General features: G+C 37.3%; 1 protein-coding gene across 8 annotated transcripts in view; it reads left to right on the top strand.

Annotated features, from left to right (window-relative positions):
• The window catches only part of RGS7 (regulator of G protein signaling 7), a gene marked incomplete at both ends in the record, with an annotated part of 263440 nt that overhangs the window by 145127 nt on the left and 104102 nt on the right, over positions 1 to 14211 (top strand). For 7 of the 8 annotated variants that reach the window (XM_084284277.1, XM_084284271.1, XM_084284276.1 and 4 more), the window contains one exon: positions 4165 to 4215. The exons of the other annotated variant lie outside the window; for it this stretch is intronic. In XM_084284277.1, the coding sequence (XP_084140403.1) occupies positions 4165 to 4215 (51 nt within the window). The remainder of the gene's footprint in view (positions 1 to 4164; positions 4216 to 14211) is intronic. 8 annotated transcript variants of the gene reach the window in all.

The following is a 14211-nucleotide window of genomic DNA, read 5'->3' as shown; positions in this document are numbered from 1 at the left end:
AGAAGTGATAGATCATTGTAGCTCAGTTAAATTTCTCTGTCATCTCATGGTTTGTGATTTTCATTAATAAAATGCACTTTCTTACAAATTCGATCTTCTTCAGCTAAAAATGTTTTGATTTTTTTTTAAATGATAGATCATTTTGATTTTAATTTTATTTTGCAGATCTCATTATGCCTTTCTGTCATCAGATCAGGGTATACATGGCTCATTGCATCTCTGCATAGCAAAAAATACATCTCTAATTCCCACTAATTTTGTCATAGTTTAGAGTCAACACATTTTTTAAATGTACTGTAAGCTAACCTTAGCTTTGCCCTGGACTTTATGACTATGACTTGGAAATTAACATTGCAGACTTCAGAGCACCCACTTTCCTCCAAGAACTATTTCTTAAGATATTGTGACAGCTTCAGTAACTGCTATTTTCAAACAATTTCTTTTAAAATTAATCACCAGTTGGCTTTTCAGCAAATGTATTTCATGGAGAACACAGTTGAGAGATTTGTGTTGAATTATGAATGTAAACACTTTTTTTTTTCTGCTTTCTTGAAAAAAAATGAAAGTCTTTCATATTTGTGGACTTGGTGAATTTTATTTCCTTTTTCTGGATAGCTGCTGACATTGAAATAATCTCACTATTGTCTGAAAGGCTCCGAATCTAAAAACCTGTTTCTAATGTTTTCTGAGAATGATCACTTTGTTTTGTCCAGTTTTATTTGATACAGGAATTTGCATGACAAGTGAGGGTTCGGGGTTTCAAAATTCAGTTGGTGTCTGTAAGATCTTCTACACCGTACAGATCTGACAGCCAGCTTCCCTTTTACCTACCTCACAGAACCGAGGCAGGGAGACTTTGGGAATTTCACTTGAAAATCTCCTTTGAAAATGTTATTATTAGTGTTTTTGTTATCAAGCAGTACCTGTGACTGGCACATTAAATACTATATAAAGTCTGACTACATTTTAACATGGCAAATTTTTTCTATCTTTTGGGTTATGGCTTCTCTCCGAGCCTGGAAACCAAATAATCTTATTTTTTTCCCTCTTTTTTGAAATGTTCAGTACCAAGATAGTAGCTTTCATGCTATTTATATCATCCTTCTAGCTAGTCATTTTGATAGATTCAGGGTTGAAGGTTAAAGGTGTTTTATCATGTGTTAGCACAGTTACAAATAATGAATTCTTTTTCATCCTAATTCTTGGATCATGATTCTCCTGTAGATGTGAAGTGTGGTGTATGAAAAATGGCCTGTATTTACTGGTCACCAGATTTTCAAAGCTAGGACTCAAAGGAAATATTGCCTTTCCTGTAAAGCATTCACCTGTTTAACTGCCTTGTTCTTTTCCTGAGATAAAAAATTATAGCAGTGGTCTTGCTTTTAGAAACACATTTGCATAAACATTAAAGCTTAGAAAAAAGCACAGATATGATTGAATGGAATTGCATTGTTGATTAGACATATAAAGCAACCACTAAAAAAAAAAAAAAAAAAAAAAAAAAACACACAGCAAGCTATTAAAGATTTATTATTACTTTATTATTACTTTAGGACTAGATTTTCCCACAAGATCTCCCAAAGGAAAAATGGACTGCTAGATTTCTCACTTGTGATATGACATACTTGCACCTTTGCTTTACTTGAATACACTTCACACTAGAAGTAGAGCATATATGTTAATATTTATTGACCTAAGCTTTTGTCATTGAAGTCATGCAGCTCAAATCATTGGAGTGTTCAAGAGTGATAGCTGGCTTAAACTGCAGTTCAGGCTTTTGGGTATCAGGGGAATAGCTTCATTATAAAATATGAATAGAGTGGTAATGATCTTTCAGAATCAGATGATACAGTTGTCAAGAAATCCCATTTCCCTCTGTTATTTAGAAGACAGTGTAACATATGGAAGTGAATTTCTGATCATGTAGGCAAATATGGTGCCTGGAGCTGAGGACTGAGAAATATGCTGTGTCACTGTGGGAAAGTGTTTGGAACAGGTAAAGAGGAAAGAAACATTTGAAGGTGAGATAAAAAAAATAGAAAAATTCTTCTCATGGGGAAGTCTACAGGATTTGAAGGAAGACAAAGTTAAGAACCAGTTTTAAAAAATCTCATGTTGTTTCTCTAATTACATTTTTACTCTGACCTTCAAGGGTTTAGGAAAATATTTAGGGCTGACTCTCTAGTTAGCTAATGAAAAAAATGTACCAAAGTTTGGAATGTCATCATTGAAGTCTGTGAAGTTTTATCTTACACTAAGCTAAAATTCATCCTTCAGTGTCAGCCTCATTAACTTCTTAAAGACAGAAATTGTATTTGTAAAAATTCACAAATACAGAATATTTTGAGGTAGGAATATCTGCCTGTAACATTTTGTATTCATCCTACAGTAGGAGTATGCAATTTTGCCTCAATTAACAAATAATTCAATGTGAATACTATGAGAAATGTTGCTGCTGAAGTTTAATATCTGTCAAAACTTATACATGTAAAAAAGTATTGAAAATCTCTTCTCTGGAGATGGTTGTAAAATCTCCACAGTTTTCATTGTTATGTAATCAATTTAGTAATGTGTACACACATGAAAAGCTACAATAAAATAAGCTAGGCTTTGTGAAATACATGATAAGGCTATTCATTAAGTTTAATAAAAAATTGAAGTAGCAAAATTACATTATTTACAGCTAAGAGAGTAAAAATAGATTTTCTTTCTTCTCTGGAATGCTTTATTAATACAACATATTAATTGTTTTAATAAAATCAAAGGAAAATATGCATAATTAGGAGTACAGGAAGAAATTTGAGTTGGGAGTGATGGGGAAATCCGCAGGTTCTAATATTTTATATTATTGCCTATTCATGAGATTTTATTATTTTGATTAGTTTTATATTTGTGTAGACTTTTATTGTCTTTTTGCTTTTTAGATGTAAGATTTTTAAAAGAATGGTATTATTATGTCTGCCTAGAAATAGATAAGCAACTTAAATACCGTTTTTATAAGGAAGTATTATGTGATGTCTTTCCATTACATTGCTGGTCTGAAAAGTAGACATTCTGCAACCATCATGAAACACGGAACATGTGCATCACCCCGAGCTTCTGAATGCATTTTCCCTTTAGGCCAGTTTTTGTTATTTAAAGTTGTTTAAATCATAAATGTGATTGTCTTTTTGTCTGCAGAACTGCTTCATAATCTGTTTTGTAATTCAATATGTTCACAGTCGTGAAGTCCAACTACAATTTGGAGTCTAATAATTGAGACTTCCTTTAGCTTGTCTTGGCACAGAGAGTTTGAAGTGTGATAGGAAGTGCACAGCCAAGAGCAGCAGTGTTAAGAATCAGGAGGTAGGGTTGGAAGGATATGTGTTGCAAAGGGCAGCACAGAGTCTGGTATTGGAGATGGTAAGATGGGAGGAAAAACATGCCCATAAGAAAAAATTAAATTAAGGAAATTAAATACGAAGAAGAGTATAGGGAGTAAATGTAGGGATACAGAAGTAGAGGATCTGGAGTGGTAAGGAAAGGGCTTCAACCCCAAGGATGAATGAATTCTATTAAAAGCTTACACATGAGGCAGAACTGTTGTAGTAGTACATGCTTAGGTAATTGATATGGTTTCACTGGTAGGCAGCAGAAAGGGTTGAAAGTCACCACAGCAGAAGATAAAAAATCAGAAGGCAGAGCTGGACATAAACTGGAGCTTCTTTTAGGAGCTCATAATTGTATGTATTAGTCCCAAGGAGATTTTTTGTCAGAAATGACCTGTCATATATTGCAAAATCACAACATATGTTGCATTTACCTTTTCTAAGTTTGATTTGCAGACTAATTTGAAAGGTGGGGAAAATCTGGTATTAACTTTAAAAAGTTTCTTTAATGTACGTTTTCCAATAATGTAATTTTAAAATGTAGGTTATCATACACTTTTCTATTGTGTTTTATAAGTCTTGGCCTAAAGAAAAGAGTGGTAGCATGTTTCTTTTGCCAAAGCTGTGGAGAAACATATATATGTATATATAAAAAATATTCTAGTTGATTCTTGAAAAACAGAGCAAAAAAATATAGAGGTCTCTTGCATGTAGAACAATGTCAATAGGTCTAGGGAACTGAAGAATAGGAAGAGAAAACTTTCTAATCTAAAAATACCTATTGCTTTGTTCCTAGGTTCAGACATTGTTCAGTGGTTGACAAAGAACTTATCTATAGAAGATCCAGGTAACTTTTAATCTTTGTATGTTTGAAAAAACATGTTGTGATGTGGGTGGCCAGGTAGCATGTGACCAGTGTGATATCAACAGCAAAACAGACAGCATCAAACCTCAGAAACTTGTGCTAAGGATCTTATGATTTTGGTTATCCATTTTTTTGGAGCATGTACCAGGAAAACAAGAGGATGTCCAACAATGAAAATGATAAGTGCTTTAATTAATGGAAAATTAGTTTATGTTTTACTGCAAGAGGAATTAAGTCATTGTCAGAGTAAATTGTTTGCGAAGCACAAGCTGTTGTCTTAACAGAATTTTCCAGTAGATTAATAAATAAATAAAATTAATAAAATATGCTCTTGTACAGATTTAAAGCTCTTATACCAAGAGCGGTATTTGTATCTTTAAGTTTGGACACTTATAGCATCTTAAATGGAGAGTAAACTGTAAATAAAATCAGTGTGGTGAGGAAGAACCGCTCACTGCTCAGTGAGCTGGGTTGGGATGTGGAAATAAAGATTTGGTTCCAAATTCTGCCATGGGTTTCTTATGTGGCAAGCTGCTAATTCAGTTTCTATGGCTTGGTGCATGTCTGATATTTATTTCCCTGATTTACGGGAAACTTTTTATATGATGTGAATTTTTCTGGAAAAGAATGGTTTCTAGTAGAAAATGATGAATGTCAGAAATACAATTTTGTGGAAGTTCCTATTCTATTTTGGTTAGGGGAAAGATAATCTTCCCACTTAAGAGCATTTAAAAAAATAATTTCCTTTCTTTGTTTCAGAGTTTTTGGAATGGAATGTCTATTTTTTGTTTCTTTCTTTTTAAATTTTATTTTTCTGTCATATTAGATATGAAAGTGGAATCATTGTGGAATTCCAGCAAAAAAGTAGTATCACTGAGTTTAAGATTATGAGTTGGATAATTTTATAGTTTATAGTTGGATAATTTTATATAATAAAATTCAATATTTGAAAATATGCAGTTCACAAATTATCTGAATTGTTACATCAGAAAGATTACTAATTGCTGCCATTTTAGTATAACTTTAAACTGCCGTATATTTGCTTCCTGAAGCTAATGTTTAGATCACTTGAGACATAAGTGTGATACTGTGTTTCTCAGCTGTCAACTAAAAAACACTCAACTATCTACTTTTATTAGAGTTTGAAAGATTGCCATTCTATGTTTATTTGTTATGGAAGCTTAACCTTTATTTTTAAAACAAGAACTGCAATACTAGAATAGGCTGTTCTTCAGATTATCTTGTTGCAAAATTTGGAATAGCTGAAACCTTAAAATAAATGGTTCCCTATGGTGATGCCCAAATAAAATTAAACAAACACACAAACTACTAACATATGTAACAAGAACACCGCAGAAATTTAATACGAGCTTCATTAAACCCTCTCAGATTGCATGGGTGGAAAAATTATCCAAAATGGCAAAAATGTCTTATGCATGTCAGTCCTGGTCCAAGGACTGGACAGTCCAAAGTCATCTATCTGGAGCTGGATGGATGCAAATCTTCAGAAGGCAAGCCACCCCAAACATTGCCTTTGGTTGACATTCAGAATTGCCAGAACCTGACAGACGATGAGCAAGAGCTATTCACAGGACAAAACTTCTGACAGTATTCTGGTTTATAAAATCTTTGAAGACTTTGACTTTATTCTGGTTCTAGACAAGACAATGCAGAATTTCCCATGGAAAATCCCTAAATTTCTGGGAGCTTTTGTCACCATCATTTGAATTTCCATTACCTTCTGTCCGCTTTTCAACAGCTTGCCAGTCTGCCTTTGAAAAAAACTATGGCTGTCTTATTAAACTCCCCCTTAGGGTCCTGTTACCAAGCTGCAGTGCAATTTTATGATGCATAAGTAAATAATCCCTATGTTTGCACTGGAAGTTGTCATCTCTATCCAGTATTGATATCAGTAATATAATGTAGACCTTCGTTTACATATTTTGAGAGTATATTCCAATATATCCAGAAAAATTTAAGGACTACTGTAGCCCTCATCTGTCAGTGTTGTGAACAATTCATGCAAGCCAGGCATGTAAATTCTTATCTAAGGGACAAATAGATAGATTTAACTTACTTAGTATGCAGTACATAAAAACAAAACAACCCCTCCCCCTCCCAAAAAAAAAAAAAAAAAAAAAGTAGTGCTTTTTTTCCTTTGTTTTGCATAGAGTATACAACTCCAATAACATTTAAATGGCAGTGAAGAAGGCTGCTTTATGGATAGTGGGAGAACAAAAGGCAGGAGATGGTCTGGCAGCAGCATTTGTTTTCACCGTGTTAATAAGTGTAAAGCTAGTGTTGAAACAGTAATTTCAAGCAAAAAATAGTTACAAATGTAAATTTCAACTAAAAAAAAAAAAAACAACGCACATTTTTCATAAGTGGTAAAACATTTTGTGTGGAAGATTTGAAAGATTTTGGCTTGCTGAGTAAATCTCCATCAGCAAAATAAACTAGAGATGATGGGTGGATTCTGCTAAATTATACCAGATTTGAAGTTGTTTCAGTGGAGCAAAGCAGAGTTTGTGCCCAGAATAGCTGTGTGCAATGTACAGTTGCTGTTATGTTGTTTGCTTTTCAGTATGTGCTTTAAAAAAAAGTAAAAAAAAAAATATTTGTGTTTCAGCCTATAACTCATCTGTAAAATTTTAAAGAACAGGAATTATCTGAGTTATTTTTAATGTGGAAGTTTGGTTCGGTCGTAAAAATAAGCCTGACCTCAACCCCAAAAGAAGCAATTAACTGAGTTTTTACAGAATTGTAAGAGCTTGTGGTTTTGCATTTAGACGTGTTTGTTGAATTGACCATTACAGGGTAAGTGCTGACTCTTCACTGATGGTGCCAATTACTCTTAATGCGGAAAATCTACTCTGTTTTTCTACATTGTGTTTTTCTTTTTTAAAAAGATAATTAGTGCTGTGAAATGTGTCAGGTTGACCACGCTATAGAATGAAATCCTTTTAGTCCATAGGAAAAAAAACAGAACAAAAAAGGATGATGAACTGATTTAAAAGTGTCAGCTGAAATCTCCAAGATACTGGTTCTGTACTTGGTTCTTGCACTGATTTCTTTGATGCTCTTTGGCAAGACACTTGATTTGTCTGTTCCCTAGCATTACAACATGCTATCAGTAAATCATGCTGTTGTCTTTTAATGAGAGGAATCAGTATCAATTCTCGGTTTAGTGAAGAATAATCAGTATTTTCACAGTTAAATGTGTGCTATATACAAATATGTATTTCATACTTAACCCATGAAAAATTTCTACTTATGTGTCTCAGAAAGAGCCTTTAATTTACTGACATCTGCAAAACCAATGTAAATTACTTGGCTGAATTCACTTCATTACTGGTTGGTTGCCGTAGAAGAGCTGTAGTACTGCACCCAGCTTCAGGATATGCAGCCTTGAGTTCTGAGTGCCTTAGACCAGCTCCTTTGGGCTGTCAGTTGGAGTTCGCTATGCGCTTGGATGACAAGAATTATACTCAGAAGTGTTACTAGTCCTTGATGAATATCTCTTCAACAATTCAGAAAATGCAATGATGATGGTAGTAAAAAGTTAAGCTGGTATGAGAAATTTTAAAGAAAGCTGCTATATATACTAAAATGAGCCTGTAACAATTCATTTGAAAACACTGTAGTATTTCCTTTATTCTCTCTTCTTACATATGTTTACAGACATATATATTACTAAATCAAGCTTTTAAAGTTATAAAACAAGTGTTCCACTCACATCTGCAATTCTTTCCAATAACATTCTTTTCATTTAATTTATGTAGCTAATTTGTAACTAGATGCCCACCAGCAGCCCTGTAAATTAGTCACTAACCCAGTACAAGAAAAAGGGAGAATTCAGCAGCACAACATCTACTTTTCCCTCCTTTTATATACATTTTTTTTTTCAGTTAAATTTTTCTCCAGCAGCAGCTGAATTAATAATGATTTTGAAAATGCACTGTGTTTGCTTTAAGAATTAGAGGAAAAATATTAGCCTTTTAATCTGAGTACATTAAAGTGTACTTGAAAACCTATTTCTGCCCCTTCTTCACGTGTATGCAGGAAGGCAGCGGCAAACAGCAAACCATTGCAACCTGGGAGACAGCACCAGACAGCTGCAGGCGAAGGGGAGGTTCCCCTTCCAGAGTTTGCTAAAGGAGAAAATAGCCTTTTATGAAATGGAGGAAGAAGGAAATGAAAAGGTCATGCTTCCGTTTGCAATCTTTGCATTAATCAAAACTAGTGAAAATAAAGCAAGAATAGAATGCATTCATTTTTTTTTTTTAATTTTTTTTTTTTTAGCTTAACTGGAAAAACAAAACAAAAAAACTCACCCGATCACCCGATAAATTTTATACTTCCTGCACACGTACCATAACCTTCATATTAGGAAACTGGGATCTACAAGACACTCAGCTTTTTTTTTTGGGATGTCTAACAGAACACCAACCTATTTACCAACCTATTTACACTTATCTATAGAATACTAATTCAAAGTATAGAATACTAATACATAAGTAGAATAGAATAGAGTAATATACAAAGTATAGAATACCAATTCAAAGTAGATTTATTGTGGTTATAATAAGGAAAATCCTCAAACTCTTCAAATGACTTAGAATATATGTACATATATTTAAATAATTTGACCATAACTTAAGTTGTGTCATGTACATTTCCTAAGTAAAACAGAACTCTCTTGATATTTTTTCTTACTTCTGGTTGAAAACAAACCTTCATCTGAAGGAAGTGGTGTCTTCAAAGGTATTTGGTTTTAATAAGAAATAATAAAGGATTATTTTCAGTGACAAGTACCTTCATATGACATCCACTCCTTTATTCTTTATTTTAATCATTGAAGGTGAAATTCTAGTTCCACAGAAGGTTGGAGGCTTTCCATTAACTGCAAAAAAGCCAAGATATAACAGAATTCCTTTTAAAATAAGATTAGGTGTAACATGGCCTTTAAGCTATATCTCAGGCTAAAATACAAAAACTAGTTTCTAAGAAGAGTCTTATACCCAGTTAGAATTTTAAAATTGAAACATACAACCAATGAACAGCATTTTCTTTGGAACTCAGTAGGCAATATGGGCATTATTTCACAGAGGCCTTTTAGAGCCATGGTGAGTAAAGAGTAAGAAAGTACTAAATAGAATACAAAGTACTGATTAGAAATATTTGTGTAAAGAAGCTTATTCAGACAAAAAGTTCATGCTAAAACCATTGCCAGATCCATATAATAGAAACTGAAAAATCAGTAAGCATGAATTTCAAGTAATTTCATTGGAAGGAGCTTCAGATGCTCTGTTGTACCAATTTAAGGAATATATTTCATCCTTTCTGTCACAGAACAAATTAGGGTGTAAGAAATCTAAATTACACGGTTGAAAATCTTTACCCATCAAATTAACTCTGAAGTACACAAAAAGCTTTATGATGAAGTTATTATTTTATTATATAAAGCTATATGATGATGAGTGATTCAAAACTGGTACTGCGTTTTTTCCCCAAAGCTCTACAAAACCTAGAAAGCTTTTTTTTTCCATAGTTTTCAATGAAAATATTCCACAGAGTTCTGAGGAACTGGTTCATAAACTGTATATCTTTCCAGGTATTGTACCCTTCTCTTCATGTCATCACTCAGAATATGGAACCAATATCTCTGAATAAGAAAATAGCCAATGTTAACTTCCTATGAATGCATCAGATTTTCAGAATGACTGGCTGGCTTCTGATACTAAATTCTGCTGATTTAAATGTTATGTGTTCCCTGTCTTGTCTGCTTGCTCCTTAACTCTGCACACTTGTAGCTGCCACTTTTTTCTTTTTTTTTTTTTCAGCATGGTAAAAGCCTATTATATTACTGTCATTGTTAAAAATGATAAAACATATTTATTGACTTAAGTCAATAGTACAATAAAAGTATGACTGAAGCATCAAAAGAAAGGTATGTCCTTGTAGGGAGAACTCTGTTATCTTTTAGAAATAAGGCTTATTAATGAATTAGTTAAATAATAATGACAATAATCCCCCTCTATTTTGCTTTTCTTCCCTCTGCTCTGCTCTCATGAGACCCCACCTGGAGCACTGCATCCAGCTCTGGGGGTCTGTCGTGGTTCCGCTCGAGTGGGCAGCCGAGCTCCACCACAGCCGCTCTCTCACTCCCCCTCCTCAAAGAGGAATGGGGAGAAAATATGTGAAAAGGGCTCAAGGATTGAGATAAGGACGAGAAAATCACGCAATAATTATTGTAACGGGCAAAACAGACTCGGCATAAGGAGATAGTAAGATTTATTGCCTACAACTAACAAGCGAGAGAAGTGAGAAAACAAAGGAAAAAAAAAACAAAAGCACCTTCCCCCCATCCACCCTCTTCCACCTCCTCCCCCCGAGCGGCGCAGGGGAACGGGGGAATGGGGGTTATGGTCAGTCTACAGCACTTCTTCTCTGCCGCTCCTTCTCGGTCACTCTCGTCCCCTGTGCTGTGGGGTCCCACCCACGGGATGCAGTCCTTGATGAACTGATCCGGCGTGGGCTTTCCACAGGCAGCAGCTCTTTCAGAACTGCTCCAGATATGGGTCCGTACCACGGGGTCCATCCCTCAGGAGAAAACTGCTCCAACCTGGCTCCCCTACGGGCAGCAGCTCCTGCCAGGTCACCTGCTCCTGTGTGGGCTCCTCTCCACGGGCTACAGGTCCGGCCCAGAATCTGCTCCGGCAGGGGTCTTCCACAGGCGGCAGCCTCCGTCGGTGCAGGGCCACCTGCTCCACCGTGGTCTCCTCCACGGGCTGCAGCGTGGAACCCTGCTCCACCGTGGTACTCCATGGGCTGCAGGGGGACATCCTGCTTCACCATGGTCCTCACCACAGGCCGCAGGGGACTTCTGCTCCGGCGCCTGGAGCACCTCTCCCCCTCCTTCTACACTGACCTTGGTGCAAGGCTGTTCTCTCACTCCTTTGACTCTCCCGGCTGCTGGGTGGCGCAGCGTTTTTTCCCTGTCTTAAATATGCTCTCACAGAGGCGCAAAACAACATCGCTTATTGGCTCGGATCTGGAAAACAATGGGGCCCTTCCCAAACATGGGGCAGCTTCTAGATCTTTCTCACAGAAACCACCCCTATGGCTCCCTGCTACCAAAACCTTGCCACGTAAACCCACTACAGGGTCCCAGCACAAGAAGGACAGGGAACTATTAGAGCAGGTACAGAGGAGGGTCACAAGAATAATCTGAAGGCTCAAGCACTTCTCCTATAAAGACAGGCTGAGGGAGTTGTGATTGTTCAGTCTGGAGAAGAGAAGGCTCCAGAGAGACCTTAGAGCAGTCTTACAGTACTTAAAGGAAAGCTGGAGAGGGACTCTTTTTCAGAGAGTGTAGCAATAGGACAAGGGTAGTGATTTTATACTAAAAGAAGGTAGATTAACGTTAGATATTAGGAAAAATTCTTCACTCTGAGGGTAGTGAGGTACTGGCACAGACTGCCCAGAGAAGCTGTGGATGCCCCATCCCTGGAAGTGTTCAAGGCCAGGTTGGATGGGGCTTTGGGCAACCTGGTCTAGTGGAAGGTGTCCCTGCCCATGGGTGGCAGGGTTGGAACCAGGTGATCTTTAAAGACTCTTCCAATTGAACCATTCTATAATTCTATGACATCCTTAATAAATATTTGTTCCTGTTTTTAATAAAGTTACTTAGAATTTTTGTGATTTCTTCCTGTTTGTCCTTTTCCTTCGGAACCTTAGGGATCGTACCAAGTTTTGGAGGTTTAAGAGGAAGAACATTTAGTAAATCCCAATTCATGGTGGCGTATTTAATTAAAAGCAGCTAAATGATTGTCTAGAGGCTTCATTAGCTTTCTGCTTCCTTGTTTCTGAGAGAACTATGTTATGTAGTAATGGAAAGTGCAAATAGTTGGAAGTGACATTTTTAATTCTCCTTCTAAGACAAACTGGCACGCTTGGTGGATGAGGGAAAGGCCGTGGATGTGGTCTACATTGACTTCAGCAAGGCTTCTTACACTGTTTCCCACAACATTCTTCTCAAGAAACTGGCTGCTCTTGGCTTGGACTGGTGTACGCTTCGTTGGGTTAGAAACAGGCTGGATAGCCGGGCCCAAAGAGTTGTGGTGAATGGAGTCAAATCCGGTTGGAGGCCGGTCACTAGTGACATCCCCCAGGGCTCGATACTGGGGCCAGTCCTCTTTAATATCTTTAACAATTATCTGGATGAAGGCATCGAGTGCACACTCAGTAAGTTTGCAGATGACACCAAGGTAGGTGCGTGTGTCGATCTGCTTGAGGGCAGGAAGGCTCTGCAGGAGGATCTGGATAGGCTGCACCGATGGGCTGAGGTCAACTGTATGAAGTTCAACAAGGCCAAGTGCCGGGTCCTGCACCTGGGGCACAACAACCCCAAGCAGAGCTACAGACTGGGAGAGGAATGGTTGGAAAGCTGCCAGGCAGAGAAGGACCTGGGAGTATTGATTGATAGCTGACTGAATATGAGCCAGCAGTGTGCTCAGGTGGCCAAGAAGGCCAACGGCATCCTGGCCTGTATAAGAAGCAGTGTGGCCAGCAGGTCTAGGGAAGTGATTGTCCCCCTGTACTTGGCTCTGGTGAGGCCGCACCTCAAGTACTGTGTTCAGTTTTGGGCCCCTCGCTACAAGAAGGACATCGAGGTGCTCGAGCAAGTCCAGAGAACGGCAATGAACCTGGTGAGGGGTCTGGAGAACAAGTCCTACGAGGAGCGGCTGAGGGAGCTGGGTTTGTTCAGCCTGGAGAAGAGGAGGCTCAGGGCCGACCTTATCGTTCTTTATAAGTACATTAAAGGAGGCTGTAGTGAGGTGGGGGTTGGTCTATTTTCCCATGTGCCTGGTGACAGGGTGAGGGGGAATGGGCTAAAGTTGTTCCAGGGGTGTTTGAGGTTGGATGTTAGGAAGAACTTCTTTACCAAGAGAGTTGTGAGGCATTGGAATGGGCTGCCCAGGGAAGTGGTAGAATCACCATCCCTGGAGGCCTTTAAAAGACGTTTAGATGTTGAACTTAGTGATATGGTTTAGTGGAGGACTTGTTTGTTAGGTCAGAGGTTGGACTCGATGATCTTGAGGTCTCTTCCAACCTAGAAATTCTGTGTGATTCTGTGTAAATCTGGACAACTTAATCGAATAAAATTAGTTGAAATCCTATTTCATCTTGCAAGCAGCTTCTATAGCTTTTTATAGTCAATTAAACAAAAATGTTTTGATATTTCTGCATTGTATGTCGCACTTGATGACTGAATGGTTAATGTAAGGCCCTTTCTTGATTTTGTTACTAATTGTCCTTAAGTGGGTTTTTAGTTTTCCCATGGCACATGTAGAGAAATACAGGTGTTCACCCAGGAGGATAATGGGGGTTCGAGGTTAAGTGAACTTCTGGGAACTCTAGTTTACTAGGCAAAAGACATTGCTTTCTATGTCACCATGGACAGATAAATATTTCCTTAGGTCTCTCTTGTTCTTCAATATTCGTTTCCCTCATTTTCTTCCTTTTCTCTCTTATCTTCTAAATTTTTATCTCTGTGGTTAATTCCCTAGTTTTATTGCAGAGTCCTCTAGTTCTTGTTGGGTTATGGCTGCTGGTTCAAACTTATTCACACGTTCTTCTCCATTCACATTCTCCCTCTTATTTTTCTCCTTTCCTCTAATTTCACTGGTTGCATTCAGTCAACTTCTCAAATTTCACAGACAGGAAAACAGGCAAATTGAAGCTGAAAAATGAGAAGTTTCACTGTCCCGTGTCCATTCTGTATTTGTAGCTGCAAGACCTCATTTGATTTTGGAATACTTAGATCCACAAAATAAAAATTGCAGTTCTCACTGAAGTTGAAGCTCAGAATAATTTAAAAGAATCCAACCCATGGAAAATCTTATTTATTTCAGTTATTCATACACAAACTATAGCAAGGAACTTGTACTTGCTTTTGAAAGTGTGCTTCTTAAT

Source organism: Netta rufina (genome assembly GCF_964035555.1).
Source record: "Netta rufina genome assembly, chromosome: 3".
Lineage (NCBI taxonomy): Eukaryota > Metazoa > Chordata > Aves > Anseriformes > Anatidae > Netta > Netta rufina.
This window is presented reverse-complemented; position numbering and strand designations above follow the sequence as displayed.